This window comes from Aquarana catesbeiana, linkage group LG03 (genome assembly GCF_042186555.1).
Source record: "Aquarana catesbeiana isolate 2022-GZ linkage group LG03, ASM4218655v1, whole genome shotgun sequence".
Classification (NCBI taxonomy): domain Eukaryota; kingdom Metazoa; phylum Chordata; class Amphibia; order Anura; family Ranidae; genus Aquarana; species Aquarana catesbeiana.
Window position 1 is genome coordinate 710259367 of NC_133326.1, and position 19281 is coordinate 710278647.

General features: G+C 45.3%; 1 protein-coding gene across 1 annotated transcript in view; it reads right to left on the reverse strand.

Annotated features, from left to right (window-relative positions):
• TFR2 (transferrin receptor 2) overlaps positions 1–19281 on the reverse strand; it is an 89356-nt gene that overhangs the window by 22982 nt on the left and 47093 nt on the right. The window contains exons 3-8 of the mRNA XM_073623131.1: positions 13576–13750; positions 9630–9813; positions 6602–6742; positions 6412–6523; positions 2619–2741; positions 2461–2538 (exon numbers count right to left, since the gene is read on the reverse strand). Coding sequence (XP_073479232.1) covers positions 2461–2538; positions 2619–2741; positions 6412–6523; positions 6602–6742; positions 9630–9813; positions 13576–13750 — 813 coding nt within the window. The remainder of the gene's footprint in view (positions 1–2460; positions 2539–2618; positions 2742–6411; positions 6524–6601; positions 6743–9629; positions 9814–13575; positions 13751–19281) is intronic.

Here is a 19281-nt window from a genome sequence, read left to right on the forward strand (position 1 = left end):
TTAAGTATATTAACCGCTTTAGCCCGGACCATTTGGCTGGCCAAAGACCAGAGCACTTTTTGCGATTCGGCACTGCATCACTTTAACTGACAATTGCGTTGGTCGTGCGATTGTGGCTCTCAAACAAAATTGACGTCCTTTTTTCACCACAAATAATGCTTTCTTTTGGTGGTATTCGATCACCTCTGCAGTTTTTATTTTTTGCGCTATAAACAAAAATAGGGCGACAATTTTGAAAAAAACGCATTATTTTTTACTTTTTGCTATAATAAAATGTATAAAAAACATTTTTTTTCCTCAGTTCACGCTGATTTGTATTCTACATATTTTTGGTAAAAAAAAAAATCGCAATAAGCGTTTATTGATTGGTTTACGCAAAAGTTATAGCGTCTACAAAATAGGGGATAGTTTTATGGCATTTTTATTAATAATTTTTTGCTTACTAGTAATGGCGGTGATCTGCGATTTTTATCGTGACTGCGACATTATGGCGGACACATTGGACAATTTTGACACATTTTTCGGACCATTGTCATTGGCCAATCCCCAGACGACGTCCTATCGTGACGAAACACGTAGGGAGGAGCCTACGACATCATCACGTTCGTTCTCGGATGGGCTTTACACTAACTTAGGAAGTGGAGGCTATAGACGGAGACATCGAAGTTTTTATGCTGCAATATTCAGCTGCCTTTTTATACCGCGATCTTGTGCAATCTTTATATTCAATAAATTAACCATTTGGACGTATTACACTATGGATTGTTTATGTTTTATACCCTTGGGAATCATCTGCTGCTAACGGTTGCTGTACGCTATGGTTGTGGGGAGACCGATATCCCTGTGCTGAGGGAGACTGCCGTGATAGCAGTCATCACTGTCCGGTAAGCGCATTTGATATTGCACCCTGGGTGTGACAAGACATAGAAGAATATCTTCACCTGCTTTTTCTTGGCACCTTTGTTCAAGTCACCTTCTTTAGAAAAATAATTTTTTCTTGTGGATTTCATTCTTGTGGGTCCCTTTCTTACACATTTTTATGTATTTGTTATTAATTTGTTGTAATACCTATGGTTCATGGGTACGGAAAATTTATCACCATATGTTAATTAATTGGGATATTGTGTTTACTCATGTATTTTATTGATATTCACCTTAATTTCACCTATTGGTTTATTTTTACCAATTTTTTGCACAATTTTTAGTTATTTATGTGGATGAGACTGTGCCTTAGTTTTCTCCTCTCATTTTCCTTTTCACCAATTTTTTAGCACTGCATCTTTTTGTATTGTTTAAAAAAAAAAAATCGCAATAAGCGTTTATTGATTGGTTTACGCAAAAGTTATAGCGTCTACAAAATAGGGGATAGTTTTATGGCATTTTTATTAATATTTTTTTGCTTACTGGTAATGGTGGCGATCTGTGATTTTTATCGTGACTGCGACATTATGGCGGACACATCGGACAATTTTGACACATTTTTCGGACCGTTGTCATTGTTACAGCGATCAGTGCTATAAAATTGCATGGATTACTGTAAAAACGACACTGGCAGTGAAGGGGTTAACCACTAGGGGGCTAGGGAGGGGCTAAGTGTGTCCTAGGGAGTGATTCTAACTGTGGGGGGGGGAGGGCGTGGCTACCAGTGACACGTCACTGATCACCGCCCCCGATCACAGGGAGCTGTGATCAGTGCCCTGTCACTAGGCAGAACGGGGAGATGCTTGTTTACATTAGCATCTCCCTGTTCTTCCTCTCCGTGAGACGATCGCGGGTATCCCCGCGGACTCGATGTCCGCGGGGATACCCGCGATCGCCTCACGTAGAGGAAGAACGGGGGCAATGCTGAGGTAAACAAGCATCTCCCCGTCTCCGTGAGACGATCGCGGGTATCACCACGGACATCGAGTCCGCGGGAGCGCGCGCGGACTTGATGTCCCCACGGAGCTTGCCGCAGGAGCGCGCGCCGATGGCACGGCGGCAAATTCAAAGGGACGTACAGGTACGCCCATTTACGCAGCCGTGCCATTCCGCCGACGTATAAGTACGTGCAGCGGTCGGCAAGCGGTTAATTCATGGCACGTTATTGAATAAGCGCACCACTCTTATTTCCTCTTTTTATATTTGATTATGCAGTTTTTTTGGGTACACTACCAAGTGGTTACAGGTAATTCACGGTCACTATACATTTATTATATATTTTTTCTTCTCTGAGTTTATTTTGACTATATATATATTTTATATATTTTTTCAAAGCAAAATTACACATAGTAGCGCGCAAGTTTATCCCTTTATAACACTTGGCACCGGGAAACACTTTCTGAAAGATGAAAAGTGCGTTTTATATACAACTGTATGGATCAGACCAAAATGAGGGACAAATGAGGGGGAAAGAGGGACAGAAGGGACATTGCTTCCAAATCAGGGGGCAGTTGGGAGCTATGAAATTGTAGCACTCACATGTCCATATACTGCAGCATCGAGCATGTCTGTGAATATCAGGACCCCCACGGCTCCGGCCCGCTCCGCGTTGTACACCTAAAAGCCACAATGAGGAGAAATCAATGTGTGCGCGGTGTGAATATATTTGTGGATCTTCAGGAACGCGCACCGCTCACCTTCTCCGCAAAGGTAATCGATCCGGTCCTCACAATCACCAGGTTGTCGGTGACATTCACTCCCCAGCTACTCAGGGTCCTGTAGTCATCCTTCTCCCCGTAGTTTACGTACACCAGCCCTGCCTGGAGGTATACAGAGAAGACGTATATATAATACACAGTGTGGTGTGTGTAGAGACAGACTTATGGTTGGTGTAAACTCAGAAGATATACTGTAATGACCGGTGTATAATACGGAGCTCGGTCCTTCATGGCTTATATACAGTACAATGCAGTGACCAGTCCTTGGTCACACCTCCCCAACTTTTTGAGATGGGAATGAGGGACACCTATCAGCAAAAGTATGCAGGCACAGGACACACCCCTTGCCATGCCCCCCTAAAGGAGAATTATACAAAAAAACAAAAACAAGATTGGTTAAACCCACAACCACTACTATTCCTTTATATTGACTTTTGAAATTTACAAATGCAGCAATTTAGAAATGTGATGAAAGGTTTAGCACCGGGAAACAGTTTTTGAAAGATAAAAAGTGCATTTTATATAAAACGTTATAGATCAGACCAAAATGAGGGACACATGAGGAGGAATGAGGGGCAAAGGGACTTTGCTCCAAATCAGGGACAGTCCCTCGAAATCAGGGACAGTTGGAAGCTATGTTTGGTTTCCGAGTGCAGTACTAAGCCTGTTACAGTGACAGTATGAAATACGGAGACCAGGAGACCTGTAGGCAGGTGTAACTTGTCCTCCATCCAGTAGGTGGTGCTGTGCCGCAGGAGAAGAATCTCTAGAGGAAAATTGTTCCTTAAAGTGGAGTTCCACCCACTTTTACAACTCTTCAGCATCCCTCACTAAACTGCGCACTGTAAACAAATTGGATATTTTTAAATTTTTTTTCTCAGCACCTACTGTATATCTGCTGTATTCATTCTTCACTTCCTCCTCCCTGGCCGCGGCCCATCGCATCATTTCCTGTTTGCAATGCCTTCTGGGAAGGGGCGGCAACTTCCTCTGACACTGTCGTTGCTATGGAAACCTGACCTGAAACCTATTACACTGCTTGTGCTGCACTGAGCATGTGCGAGATCTGCAAGGTTGACATCCAGGAAGAAATACAGTCTGGCTTCAGATGCCCACACTTAAGATGGCCACGGCCTGCTGTAAGTTTATAAAATAACAAACTACTGCTATAAACTAACAAAACAGACCTTAGTTTACAGACTAACTTTACTAGAATACATTAAGCTTGTGTATTATAGGGGTATTTTTATTTGAAAAGTATCATTTCGGCCGGAACACCACTTTAAGAGACTCTGTAGTTGTCAGAGAGGTTGCAGCTGTCTCATTGGACAATGAAACGTCCGATGACCTCTGGCAGCCATCTTGGCATGGGACTCTATATAATAGGATGCTGGAGCCAGTGGATAGGTGAGGGATAGAGACAAGTCAGGGAGAGTATCAGAGTAGGGAGAGGTTCCTGGTAGGGACAGGGCAATAGTGTGCCATTGCTGATTAATAAGCGGGTGTATTATTACCACTGCAACACTCTTCCACTAATGACTGTTTACTCACAACTCTTTGAGCACCCACAGTGTGTTATACGGGGAACAACAACTAACTTCAATTATCTCTGTTAATTATATTATAACATACATGAATGTGGTCTCTCCCTGTTTGTGTGTGGGCTCTACAGGCCATGTGCAATACAGAGACCAGTCCCGGGTGGGTGATGTGCAATACAAAGACCAGTCCCTGGTGGGTGATGTGCAATACAGAGACCAGTCCCTGGTGGGTGATGTGCAATACAGAGACCAGTCCCTGGGTGGGTAATGTGCAATACAGAGACCAGTCCTGGGTGGGTGATGTGCGATATAGAGACCAGTCCTGGGTGGGTGATGTGCAATACAGAGACCAGTCCTGGGTGGATGATGTGCAATACAGAGACCAGTCCCGAGTGGGTGATGTGCGATATAGAGACCAGTCCCTGGTGGGTGATGTGCGATATAGAGACCAGTCCCGGGTGGGTGATGTACACTACAGAGACCAGTCCCTGGTGGATGATGTACAATACAGAGACCAGTCCCTGGTGGATGATGTACAATACAGAGATCAGTCCCGGGTGGGTGATGTACACTACAGAGACCAGTCCCTGGTGGGTGATGTACACTACAGAGACCAGTCCCTGGTGGGTGATGTGCAATACAGAGACCAGTCCCTGGTGGATGATGTACAATACAGAGACCAGTCCCTGGTGGATGATGTACAATACAGAGACCAGCCCTGGTGGGTGATGTGCGATATAGAGACCAGTCCCTGGTGGATGATGTACAATACAGAGACCAGTCCCTGGTGGATGATGTACAATACAGAGACCAGCCCTGGTGGGTGATGTGCGATATAGAGACCAGTCCCTGGTGGGTGATGTACACTACAGAGACCAGTCCCTGGTGGGTGATGTGCGATATAGAGACCAGTCCCTGGTGGGTGATGTACGATGTAGAGACCAGTCCCTGGTGGATGATGTACAATACAGAGACCAGTCCCTGGTGGGTGATGTGCGATATAGAGACCAGTCCCTGGTGGGTGATGTACGATGTAGAGACCAGTCCCTGGTGGGTGATGTGCAATACAGAGACCAGTCCCAGGTGGGTGATGTACAATACAGAGACTAGTCCCAGGTGGGTGATGTGCTATACAGAGACTAGTCCCGGGTGGGTGATGTACAATACAGAGACCAGTCCCTGGTGGGTGATGTACACTACAGAGACCAGTCCCTGGTGGGTGATGTACACTACAGAGACCAGTCCCTGGTGGGTGATGTGCAATACAGAGACCAGTCCCCGGTGGGTGATGTACAATACAGAGACCAGTCCCTGGTGGATGATGTACAATACAGAGACCAGCCCTGGTGGGTGATGTGCGATATAGAGACCAGTCCCTGGTGGATGATGTACAATACAGAGACCAGTCCCTGGTGGATGATGTACAATACAGAGACCAGTCCCTGGTGGGTGATGTGCGATATAGAGACCAGTCCCTGGTGGATGATGTACAATACAGAGACCAGTCCCTGGTGGATGATGTACAATACAGAGACCAGTCCCTGGTGGGTGATGTGCGATATAGAGACCAGTCCCTGGTGGATGATGTACAATACAGAGACCAGTCCCTGGTGGATGATGTACAATACAGAGACCAGTCCCTGGTGGGTGATGTACAATACAGAGACCAGTCCTGGGTGGGTGATGTGCAATACAGAGACCAGTCCCCGGTGGGTGATGTACAATACAGAGACCAGTCCCTGGTGGATGATGTACAATACAGAGACCAGTCCCTGGTGGATGATGTACAATACAGAGACCAGCCCTGGGTGGGTGATGTGCGATATAGAGACCAGTCCCTGGTGGATGATGTACAATACAGAGACCAGTCCCTGGTGGATGATGTACAATACAGAGACCAGTCCCTGGTGGGTGATGTACAATACAGAGACCAGTCCTGGGTGGGTGATGTGCAATACAGAGACCAGTCCCTGGTGGATGATGTACAATACAGAGACCAGCCCTGGGTGGGTGATGTGCGATATAGAGACCAGTCCCTGGTGGGTGATGTACAATACAGAGACCAGTCCCGGGTGGGTGATGTACAATACAGAGACCAGTCCCGGGTGGGTGATGTACAATACAGAGACCAGTCCCGGGTGGGTGATGTGCGATACATGAAGATTCACTGAATAAATGGCTATGAATTTTTTTACAAATACCCCCCATATTGTTACTTAGCCCGCATTCACCTTAGCAGTCCCCACAGCGCTGTATGGGCAGTACACCTCGGGGTCTTTAAATGGAAAGCCCTCGATAGATTTATTGCCAGCACCAATGATCTGCAGTGTATTGGGGCGAGTCCTATGGGGAAAGCAGAGACATGTGATGAGTGGAGGGGGGTCACCATCCGGTGGGGTCACCAGGGGTGTCTAGAATTACCTGTCCGGAAACTGTAACTTGGCATAGTGGCTCTCCGCCCAGGTGTGGTCAAGAGGGTAAGTCCGGAACTGCTGGAGGATATCATCCGCCAATTTCTGATTTTCCGGGGATCCAGATGGATGAGGACTTCTCGAGAACCTCCTGAGTAAAACACAATACAAATATATTACACTAAATAGTCCAATGTAAATTCATAGGCGGGGGACAGACTCATGGCCACTTTCTGTCACCCTCTAGGGGACTCATTGTTCTGTTCCACCTACAGTATCTCACAAAAGTGAGTACACCCCTCACATGTTTGTAAATCTTTTCTTCTATCTTTTCATGTGACAACACTGAAGAAATGGCACTTGTCTACAATGTAAAGTAGTGAGTGTACAGACGGAAGGTGGCGGAGCGCAAGGTCTCCAACATCCACCAGCTCTGTGATGTCATCATGGAGGAGGGGAAGAGGACTCCAGTGGTAACCTGTGAAGCTCTGGTGAACTCCATGCCCAAGAGGGTTAAGGCAGTGCTGGAAAATAATGGTGGCCACACAAAATATTGACACTTTTGCTGCCAGCGGTTTAGACATTAATAGCTGTGTGTTGAGTTATTTTGAGAGGACAGCAAATTTACACTGTTATACAAGCTGTACACTCACTACTTTACATTGTAGCAAAGTGTCATTTCTTCAGTGTTGTCACATGAAAAGATATAATAAAATATTTACAGAAATGTGAGGGGTGTACTCACTTTTGTGAGATACTGTATATGTAGTTCTGTTGTACTGGAACACCATAGTTCTGGTGTATGCTGACATCTGGTGGTGGTTTAGGGTCACTACTAATTATTTCCTTTAAGTGATTTGGTATCAACCCTCCTGTTTAGCACTAGTTACTTCAGTCCTAGATAGTCTCTCCTTGTTTCTTTCGCGTTCTCTCAGTCAGTTCTATGCAGAGACAGGATTTATGAATTTCACTGGCTTCTTATACTTGAATAAACTATAGAAACATTGTCTGTTCTGCACCTATCTGAAGTAAAATGTCATTGGATTCGACCTTTTGTGTTTTATTGAAGAGTTAAGCTGCCTGTGGCTGGTATTGAGTCAGCAGGTGACCATACTGGCCAGACAGACTGGGTCTATGAAGGTATATCAATGCAAAAAGCAGCATTTGAAACAGAACACTCGTAGCCACCTTCCTATGCTGATATCTAGTGGTGGTTTGGGGTTACCAAAACAGATTTACCTAAGTGATTTGGTATCTCCCTTTATTCTCCTCTCCTGTTTTGTGCTAGTTAGTTCAGTCCTAGCTAGACCATCCCTGTTTCTTCCACGTTCTCTCAGTTAGTATTAGTTCCTTATGGAGACAGGGCTTAGGAGTATTTTCATTATCTTACTCTTCAATAGACTGGAAAGACTATCCTCTGTACTGCACCTATCTGAGGTAAAATTGTGTAGGCTGCAACGTTTGTGTTCTGTTGAGTCAGCAGGTGACCATATTGTCAGACTATGGAGGTACACTGTATTGTCAAAAGTATTGGGACGCCTGCCTTTACACGCACATGAACTTTAATGTCATCAAAGTCTTAGTCCGTAGGGTTCAATATTGAGTTGGCCCACCCTTTGCAGCTATAACAGCATCAACTTTTCTGGGAAGGCTGTCCACAAGGTTTAGGAGTGTGTCTATGGGAATATTTGACCATTCTTCCAGAAGCGCATTTGTGAGGTCAGGCACTGATGAGGACGAGAAGGCCTGGCTCACAGTCTACGCTCTAATTCACCCCAAAGGTGTTCTATTTGGTTGAGGTCAAGACTCTGTGCAGGCCAGTCAAGTTCCTCCACCCCAAACTCGCTCATCCATGTCTTTATGGACATTGCTTTGAACACTGGTGCGCAGTCATGTTGGAACAGGAAGGGGCCATCCCCAAACTGTTCCCACAAAGTTGGGAGCATGAAATTGTCCAAAATGTCTTGGTATGCTGACGCCTTAAGAGTTCCCTTCACAGGGAGTTCCCAGTGAAGGGAACTCTTAAGGTGTCAGCATACGCCTAGACAGCATACCAAGACATTTTGGACAATTTCATGCTCCCAACTTTGTGGGAACTAAGGCCGCGTACACACGGGCGGACTTTTTGACCGGGCCGGTCCAACGGACTTTCCGACGGACTTTTGACGGACTTCCGAAGGACTTTTGAACGAACGGACTTGCCTACACACGATCACACCAAAGTCCAACGGATTCGTACGTGATGACAGGACAAAAATAAGGAAGTTAAGGAAGTTGATAGCCAGTAGCCAATAGCTGCCCTAGCGTGGGTTTTCGCCTGTCGGACTAGCATACAGACGAGCGGATTTTTCGACCAGACTCGAGTCCGTCGGAAAGATTTGAAGCATGTTTCAAATCTAAAGTCCGTCAGATTTTCGACTGGAAAAGTCAGCTGAAGGTCCGATGAAGCCCACACACGATTGGATTGTCCGCCGAACTCGGTCCGTCAGACCAGTCCGGTCGAAAAGTCCGCTCGTGTGTACGCTGCATAAGGGGCCAAGCCCAACCCCTGAAACACAACCCCACACCATAATCCCCCCTCCACCAAATGGTTTGGACCAGTGCACAAAGCAAGGTCCATAAAGACATGGGTGAGCGAGTTTGGGGTCCTGACCTCAACCCAATAGAACACCTTTGGGATGAACGTGAGCCAGGCCTTCTCGTCGAACATCAGTGCCTGGCCTCACAAATGCGCTTCTGGAAGAATGGTCAAACATTCCCATAGACACACTCCTAAACCTTGTGGACGGCCTTCCCAGAAGAGTTGAAGCTGTTATAGCTGCAAAGGGTGGGACAACCCAATATTGAACCCTACGGACTAAGACTGGGAGGCCATTAAAGTTCATGTGCGTGTAAAGACAGACGTCCCATTACTTTTGACGATATAGTGTATGTCAATGCGTAAAGTGGCATTTGGAACAGAACACTCATAGCTCTGTCACTCAGCAGGGGGAGGACAGACTTATAGCCCACAGAAGGTTTGGGTTGCACTGCGTTACCTTATTGTGCTCTCGATCTGTTCTCCATCCTTTAGGAACTTATTGAATAAATCCTTCAACTCCGTCCAATCCATTGTTGGTGTTTCCTGCTCTAGGAAGTCATCAGACACCATTTCATTGTCGGCGCCGTTACTCATACATTCCACACATGGTTTGCGCGTGGCCAGGTATCCGAAGAAAAAGGCTGGTGGGGGGGATAATGGAGAGACATCTTATGTTCTGCCGCCTCTATATAATTATATTTGTATATTTTTACTTTGTCCCTGTGTATGTTGTGCTTACAAGTAACTTGTGCAGTCACTTCTCTAGGAGCCCCCCAAAATCTTTCCCCCTGTCTTCTCTTCGTTATCTACAGCAGTGGTTGTCAACTTATGAACATCACCAAAAGGCCGCACATAATGTTCAATATACACTCACCGGCCACTTTATTAGGTACACCTTGTTCAATTGCTTGGTAACACAAATGGCTAATCAGCCAATCACACGGCAGCAACTCAATGCATTTAGGCATCTAGATGTGGTGAAGACTTGAAGTTCAAACCGTACATCAGAATGGGGAAGAAAAGGGATTTAAGTGACTTTGAACATGACGTGGTTGTTGGTGCCACATGGGCTGCTCTGAGTATTTCTGGGATTTTCACACACAACCATCTCTCGGGTTTACAGTGAATGGTGGGAAAAAGAGAAAATATCCAGTGAGCGGAAGTTGTGTGGAGGAAAATACCTTGTTGATGTCAGAGGTCAGAGAAGAACGAGCAGACTGGTTCCAGATGATAGAAAGGCAACAGTAACTCAAATAACCACTCGTTACACCCAAGGTATGCAGAATACCATCTCTGAACTCACAACACTAGAACCTTGAAGCAGCTGGGCTACAGAAGCTGAAGACCACACCGGGTGCCACTTCTGTCAGCTAAGAACAGGAAACTGAGGCTAAAATTTGCACAGGCTCACCAAAATTGGACAATGGAAGATTCGAAAAACGTTGCCTGGCCTGAGGAGTCTCGATTTCTGCTGCGACTTTCAGATGGTGGGGACAGAATTTGGCGTAAACAACATGAAAGCATGGATCCATCCTGCCTTGCATCACCGGTTCAGGCTGGTGGTGGTGGTGTAATGGTGTGGGGGATATTTTCTTGCCACACTTTGGGCCCCTTACTACCAATTGAGCATGGTTTAAAATGCCACGGCCTGCCTGAGTATTTTCGCTGACCATGTCCATCCCTTTATGACTACAGTGTCCCCATCTTCTGATGGCTCCTTCCAGCAGGATAATGCACCATGTCACAAAGCTCCAATCATCTCACTACTGGACAATGAGGTCACTGTACTCCAATGGCCTCCACACTCACCACATCTCATCCAATAGAGGACCTTTGGGATGTGGTGTCATCATGGAGTCGACAAATCTTCATCAACTGTGTGATGCTATCATGTCACTATGGAGCAAAATCTCTGAGGAACGTTTCCAACACCTTGTTGAATCTATGCCACCAAGAATGAAGGCAAAAGGGGGTCCAACCCGGTACCAGCAAGGTGGACCTAATAAAGTGACCGGTGAGTGTATGTGATGCTTGAGAGGACTATTAGAAACTGCAGACCTTATAGAGGAAATGAGGGTCGGAGAGTGAGGACAGCATACATTGTTGGCTAGGGATATGCTGCAGAAAACAATACGAAACTGGGAACATGTTCCATGAGGCTAGTAGAGACAAGGCTGCTAGTTCCCATTAGAGACTACTGAGGTCGGAGGGCCGCACATCATATACCCTCAGGCCTCAGGTTGGGCACCAGGGATCTACAGCTGCAAAGCCACACCTAATATACACATTCAGTGGTTGCTGGTTGCCTGAGTGTTAAGCTGATACCTGGCTAGGTTCCTCCTTGTATCACAAACATACAGCATGGCATGAAACCAACTTCTGATCTGCTTACTTATTCTGGGTCAGTAATTTAGGAAGGAATAAGCAAAACCAGAGCATTAGAATGGCAACTGAGAGGTTAGCCTCAGAGATTCAGAAGAGTGCGGTAGAAATTGTTCTCATGGTTGCAGGACCTGCCCTTTTGCACTCTCTTCCTGCTAAAGCTAGGGTTGCCACCTCATCCCTTTAAACCCAAACACATATTAATTACACAGGTTCTGAGGCTGATTTAGGTGGTAATTAATCTCACTTGTTACCTTATCTGCATTAAATTAGCCTTCAGAACCTGTGTAATTCATATGTGTTCGGGTTTAAAGGGATGAGGTGGCAACTCTAGCTAAAGCACCCAAGATGGCCACCTCTTCTTCCTACACCTTGGCCCGGCAGAAGAAGACAAAGATGAGAGGGAGAGAAGAATATATATGGGAGGAGAATGTATCACTGAACTCTGAGCATGTAAAGAACCTTCCAGTGCTGCTGGCAGGAGACAGGAAGTTCCCTTACCTTTTTATATTACACTATATTGTCAAAAGTATTGGGACGCCTGCCTTTACACACACATGAACTTTAATGGCCTCCAGTCTTAGTCCGTAAGGTTCAATATTGAGTTGGCCCACCCTTTGCAGCTATAACAACTTCAACTCTTATGGGAAGGCTGTCCACAAGGTTTAGGAGTGTGTCTATGGGAATGTTTGCGAGGTCAGGCACTGATGTTGGACAAGAAGGCCTAGCTCACAGTTTCCACTTTAATTCATCCCAAAGGTGTTCTATCAGGTTGCGGTCAGGAACTCTAGGCAGGTCAGTCAATTTCCTCCACCCCAAACTCGCTCATCCCTGTCTTTATGGACCTTGCTTTGTGCACTGGTGCGCAGTCATGTTGGAATAGGAAGGGGCCATCCCCAAACTGTTCCCACAAAGTTGGGAGCATGAAATTGTCCAAAATGTCTTGGTATGCTGACACCTTTATGCTGCGTACACACGGTCGTACTTTCCGACGGGAAATGTTGGATGTGAGCTTGTTGTCGGAAAGTCCGACCGTGTGTATGCTCCATAGAACATTTGCTGTCAGACTTTCCGCCAACAAATGTTTGATAGCAGGTTCTGAAATTTTCCGATCGTGTGTACAAGTCCATCCCAGAAAAGTTCACACATGCTCGGAATCAAGCAGAAGGAGCCGCACTGGCTATTGAACTTTTTTCTCGGCTCGTTGTACGTCTTGTACGTCACCGCATTCTCACATTCGTAATTGTTGGCCAACATTTGTGTGACAGTGTGTATGCAAGACAAGTTTGAGCCAACAACCTTCGAAAAAAAATCCACGGTTTTGTTGGCTGAAAGTCCGACCGTGTGTACACGGCATAAGGGTTCCCTTCACTGGAACTAAGGGGCCAAGCCCAACCCCAACCCCAATTTCATGCTCCCAAGTTTGTGGGAACAGTTTGGGGATGGCCCCTCCCTGTTCCAACATGACTGCGCACCAGTGCACAAAGCAAGGTCCATAAAGACATTGATGAGCGAGTTTGGGATGGAGGAACTTGACTGGCCTGTACAGAGTCCTGACCTCAACCCAATAGAACACCTTTGGGATGAATTAGGGCGGAGACTGCCAGCCAGGCCTTCTCGTCGAACATCAGTGCCTGACCTCACAAATGCTCTTCTGGAAGAATGGTCAAACATTCCCATAGACACACTCCTAAACCTTGTGAACAGCCTTCCCAGAAGAGTTGAAGCTGTTATAGCTGCAAAGGGTGGGCCAACTCAATATTGAACCCTACTGACTAAGACTGGGATTCCAATAAAGGTCATGTGCATGTAAAAGCAGGTGTCCCAATACTTTTAGTAATATAGTGTATATCAAGTTTGAAAAAAATGTTGTAACTTTTTGTAAAGTTTGAAAAAAATTATGTAATAAGTGTTAAAGTGAAGTCATCACCCAGAAAACAGCCCTGGATTCTGCCCCAGTGACGGCTCCCTAATTTATAGCCTGAAAGTTCCCCTTTAATCCCCATTTGAGCGTCTCTCACCGAAGCATGCGGTGATGATGACGGCGATGGCGATTTTCTGCCACGTCGGGAGGTTCAAGAGCTTGGAGGTCCTTGGAGCTGGCTTCTTTGTGGTCTCAGGAGAGTCCTCCATCTGCAGCTCGGCCTCATCCTCCTCCACCGACCGGTAGATAGAAAACGAGTTCTGCGACGGCATCTGCAGGGCAAGAGCAAAATGGTGAGGTGCGTCATAGCGAAGAAAATGCGCAAACTTATGCCAGCAGTGAAAACGGAAGTGAAAGTGGTTACTAGGGCTGCGGGGGCTACCTGTAAGATCAGTGACTCCCATACTCCACAACCCCTTTACAATAAAGGGTGACAACATTTTCTGAGTCTGCAGTTGTGTCACAGCTCCGCCTCCTGACACACGGGTGAACGCTGCATTGTCTAAGCACCTCCCACATTTTCTTCAAGGTCTCTAACGTCGGAACTGCAGGCAACAGTGACTGCAGATCAGAACTTCCACTCCCGCTCTTCTCTGACCTTTCGATGCCAACGCAAGCTCTTCCACCCAGAGCTTAAGGTGTCATAACCACTTCAATACCGGACACTTTCCCCCGCTTCCTGTCCAGGCCAGTTTTCAGCGCTGTCACACTTTGAATGACATTTACTCAGTCATGCAACACTGTACCCAAATGACATTTTTATATTTTTTTTTTTAGACAGAGCTTTTTTCTGGTGGTATTTAATCACCACTGTGTTTTTTTGTAATATTTTTGTTATATGGATGAAAAAATACCAAAAAGGAAGAGAAAAAATTTGTTTTACAAACAATGTTTTAATATTTTTATTTTTTTTATCATTTTTAATTTCCAATTTTTATTTTTTTTTGTGATTTTTTTTATTTTTTATTTTTAGCGATTTTTTTTTTTTTTTACATTTTCTTTCATACTGTCACCAGAGCAGTACAGTATTACCATATTGACACTGTACTGCTCTGTGAAGGTGATCAGTATTTTTTTTTACGCTGTGATTGCTTACTACAGTGATGATCACTCTATAAGCAATCATTTTTACTTTGTGAATGGCAGTCATTGTGCCATTGTGTACTATTGTGATAGCTGTGAACTGTGGTCCTGTACCATGTGATCACTGTTACCAATCACAGAGATCACAATAGTACACAATGGCTACGATTGACAAGCCATTGTTTGTTTGACAGCTGACATGTGATTGGTTAAGCTGTTAATGGCCCTGTACCATGTGATCACTGTTACCAATCACAGAGATCACAATGGCTTTTTTACATTTTCTTTCATACTGTCACAAGAGCAGTACTGTATCACCATAATGACACTGTACTTCTCTGTGAAGGTGATCAGGATTTTTTTTTTTTTACGCTGCGATTGCTTACTACAGGGATGATCACTGTATAAGCAATCATTTTTACTTTGTGAATGGCATTAATTCATGTACTATTGTGATAGCTGTGGATGGCCCTGTACCATGTGATTACTGTTACCAATCACAGAGATCACAATAGTACACAATGGCTAGCATTGACAGGCCATTGTTTACAGCTGACATGTGATTGCTGTGATTGGTTACAGTGATCACATGGTAACAAGGCCGCTCATAGTCGCCCCGCACCAAAAATCAGTGTTCCGCTGTGTTCCGGACACAGCGGGTCTCAGATCTTGCCGATGCATGGCCCCCTAGGGCATGCACGAGAGATTATGCCACATGAACTCCACCCAGGATAACAGAGCACCCGCCCGACCATATTATTAGAATAGGCCAGGCAGGAAGTGGTTAAAGTGTGCTTAAGGCATGCTAAAGTGCATTCAATTCCACTTATATCAGGTTCCCCCTTTGGTGATGATTAAGCGCACTTGGAGTGTGTGAAATGCATCTACCAGCTTTCTGTCTTTTGTCAACACTTGAGATGTTCTGAATAAAAAAGAATTTTGATCCAGTACGGAGTGCGGCCATTTCTTCTATTATTTCCCCCTTAAAGTACCCTTTTAATTTAGGGTACCCATCAGTGTCCCTCTTTACATCAGAATCCACACCAAAGACCCCCCTTGTATCAGGGTCCTCATCAAAATCCCCCTTTACATTGGGGTCCTTATCAGAGTCCCCCCTTACTTGGGGGGCCCCATCATTCCCTTACATCAGAAGCAGAGGCCATAGGCAGCCTCTGCTGAACTCACAAGGATCATACCTCCCAACATAGATGGAAACCCCAGATATGATATTGGGTGGAATACAAGGATCATACCCTGAACATGGATGGAAACCCCCAGATATGATATTGGGTGGAATACAAGGATCATACCCTGAACATGGAGGCAAACCCCCAGATATGATATTGGGTGGAATACAAGGATCATACCCTGAACATGGATGGAAACCCCCAGATATGATATTGGGTGGAGTACAAGGATCAGACCCCCAACACAGATGGGAACCACCAGATATGATATTGGATGAATACAAGGATCATACCCCCAACATAGATAGGAACCCCCAAATATAATATTGGGTGGAATACAAGGATCATACCCCCAACATAGATGGGAACCCCCAGCTGTGATATTGGGTGAAATAAAAGGATCATACCCCCAACATGGATGGAAACCCCCATATATAATATTGGGTGAATACAAGGATCATACCCCCAACATAAATGGAAACTCCCAGATATAATCTTAGGTGGAATACAAGGATCATACCCCCAACATAAATGGAAACTCCCAGATATAATCTTAGGTGGAATACAAGGATAATACCCGGAATTAGATAGGAACCCACAGATATGATTTTGGGTGGAATACAAGAATCATACCCCCAACATGGATGGGAACTCCCAATCACAGCGGCTTATTACCATGTGACCAGCTGTGTCCAATCACAGCTGGTCACAGTGTAAACATCATTTTCCGGTTATCCACAATCCTCTCCTTGCACTGACAGCGCTTGAGGGGAGGAGAGCCGATAAGCGGTAATCCACACAGGGGACATCTACACTTGTAATCAGGGCACTGATCAACAGTGTCCTGATGATCAGTGCAGCCCCAACTGTGCCCATCAGTGCTGTCAATCAGTGCCCATCAGTGCTGCCAATCAGTGCCCATCAGTGCTGCCTGTCAGTGCCATCTATCATTGCTGCCTATCAGTGCCCTTCAGTGCTGCATATCAGTGGAGCCTCATCATTGCCTCCCCATCAGTACCCATCAGTGCTGCCTCATCAGTGTCCATCAGTGCAGCATATCAGTGCCCATCAGTGCAGCCTCATCAGTGCCCATCAGTGCTGCCTCATCAGTGCCCATCAATGCAGCCTTATCAGTGCAGCCTCATCAATGCCCATCAGTACAGCATATCAGTGCAGCCTATAAGTGCCCATCAGTGAAGGAGTAAAATTACTTCTTTACAAAATTTAATAACAAAAACGTTTGGTATTTTTTCGTTTATTTAGCAAAAAATAAAAACCCAGTAATAATTACTACCAAAATAAAGCTCTAATTTTGTGAAAAAAATTATAAGCATTTGGGTGCAGTGTGGCATGACTGCGCAATTGTCATTCAAAGTGTGAGAGCTCTGAAAGCTGAAAATTGGCCTGGGCAGGAAGGGGGTGAAAGTGCCCGGCAAGTCGCTAAAGCTCAAGCTTTCCAGACCAAGGATTCGATCTATGGGCGGCCGACTTCTGTATACGTTAGGCTAACTCCAATCTGTCATGTTTAGGCCTAAGGACAAAAACCTTTTCCATTATTTTTAATTTTTTTTCTAAACCTGGACAGACTTCAGTGTAAGCGGATATAAAAGGACACACGTCTGTTTTACATCTGCCTGCCCATAGGCTTACATGGAGCTCCTGAGCAGGCCACCTGAAAAACTGACAGGTGGACCTGATCGTACCGCCCATTTAAAGGTGGGCTCATGTCACACTAGCAATGATTTATAGTAGCTAGAGATGAGCCGAAGGTTTGGTCTGTGCTTTGCTTTGGACCGTACTTTTAGCTGTTTGGGCATTCAGCTCAATTCCATTAATTTTTGTCCGTTCTGCGGAACTGAAAATCACACATAGAAGCGCTATTTCTTCTCCTTCCATGTATGACAGCTTCCCACTGTCACTGGTTCCTAAGGGTCTGGTATGGCTTTTTAGTGGGACCGCATGCATTTTTATTTTTTCTTGCAAAAAAATCTGTACCAGACCCAAAGGGTCTGCTATGGATTTTCTGGGGGACATCACACATTTCTTTTGTGTGAGGTACCCCATTACAGCCCATACCAGACTCAAAGGATCTGGTATGTATTTTGGGATGCAATTTTTCTTCGTTCTTGTTGTAGGATGCACTAAAACAAAAGTGACGTTTACAAAGAAAACGAAATGACCGGCAAAAAAACCCGTTATTGCTGACTTTAAAAAACGCATACAGACCCCTCCAAAGATGCCCACAATACTTAACAGACCCTTAAGGTACTGCTTTGTATTTTGGGGGTCCTTTGGGGTTTGTTTGCCATTTTTTTTCTTTAAAAAAAAAAAGAAGTCGGGAGGGAGACGTTATTTGCCAGCAAGTTGAAACCAATTATTCTTTTGTAAATGTCAGTGCCCAAAAAAAAAATCACTGCTCCCAGCCAAATGTAATAATAAAAAAAAAAAAATGCATTGGTACATGTTCCCAAAGGCAACATTTTTTTTTCACACCCATTTGCCTATTAGCCCAACCTAATGGTCACTTTTAACCACTTCAGCCCCAGAAGATTTTACCCCCTTCCTGACCAGAGCGTTTGTTGCGATTCGGCACTGCGTCGCTTTGACTGACAATTGCGCGGTCGTGCGACGTGGCTCCCAAACAAAATTGATGTCCTTTTTTATTTTTTGCGCTATAAACAAAATAAGAGCGACAATTTTGAAAAAAACGCATTATTTTTTACATTTTGCTATAATAAATATCCCCCAAAAATATATAAAAAAACATTTTTTTTCCTCAGTTTAGGCCGATCGTATTCTTCTATATATTTTTGGTAAAAAAAAAAATCGCAATAAGCGTTTAATAATTGGTTTGCGCAAACGTTATAGCGTTTACTAAATAGGGGATAGTTTTATGGCATTTTTATTAACAATATTTTTTTTTACTAGTAATGGCGGCGATCAGCGATTTTTATTGTGACTGCGACGTTATGGCGGACATGTCGGACATTTTTGACACATTTTTGGGACCATTGTCATTTATACAGCGATCAGTGCGATTAAAAATGCACTGATTCCTGTGTAAATGACACTGGCAGTGAAGGGGTTAACCACTAGGGGGCAGGGAGGGGTTAAGTGTGTCCTAGGGGAGTGATTACTAACTGTAGGGGGGATGGGCTGTGTGTGTGACGTCACTGATCTCTGCTCCGATGACAGGGAGCAGAGATCCAGTGATACTTGTCACTAGGCAGAACGGGGAGATGCTGTTTACATCAGCATCTCCCCGTTCGTCCTCTCCGTGAGGCGATCGCGGGTATCCCCGCGGCGATCGAGTCCGCGGGACCCGCGACCCGACTCACGGAGCTCCCGGCCGGCGCGCGTGCACGCCACCGGCGGCGCGCACGCAATGGCACGGCGGGGAATTCAAATGGACGTACAGGTACGCCCATTTGCCCAGCCGTGCCATTCTGCTGACGTACATCGGCGTGCGCCGGTCGGGAACCGGTTAACCGCTTCAGACCCGGAAGATTTGGCTGCTGAATGACCCGGCCATT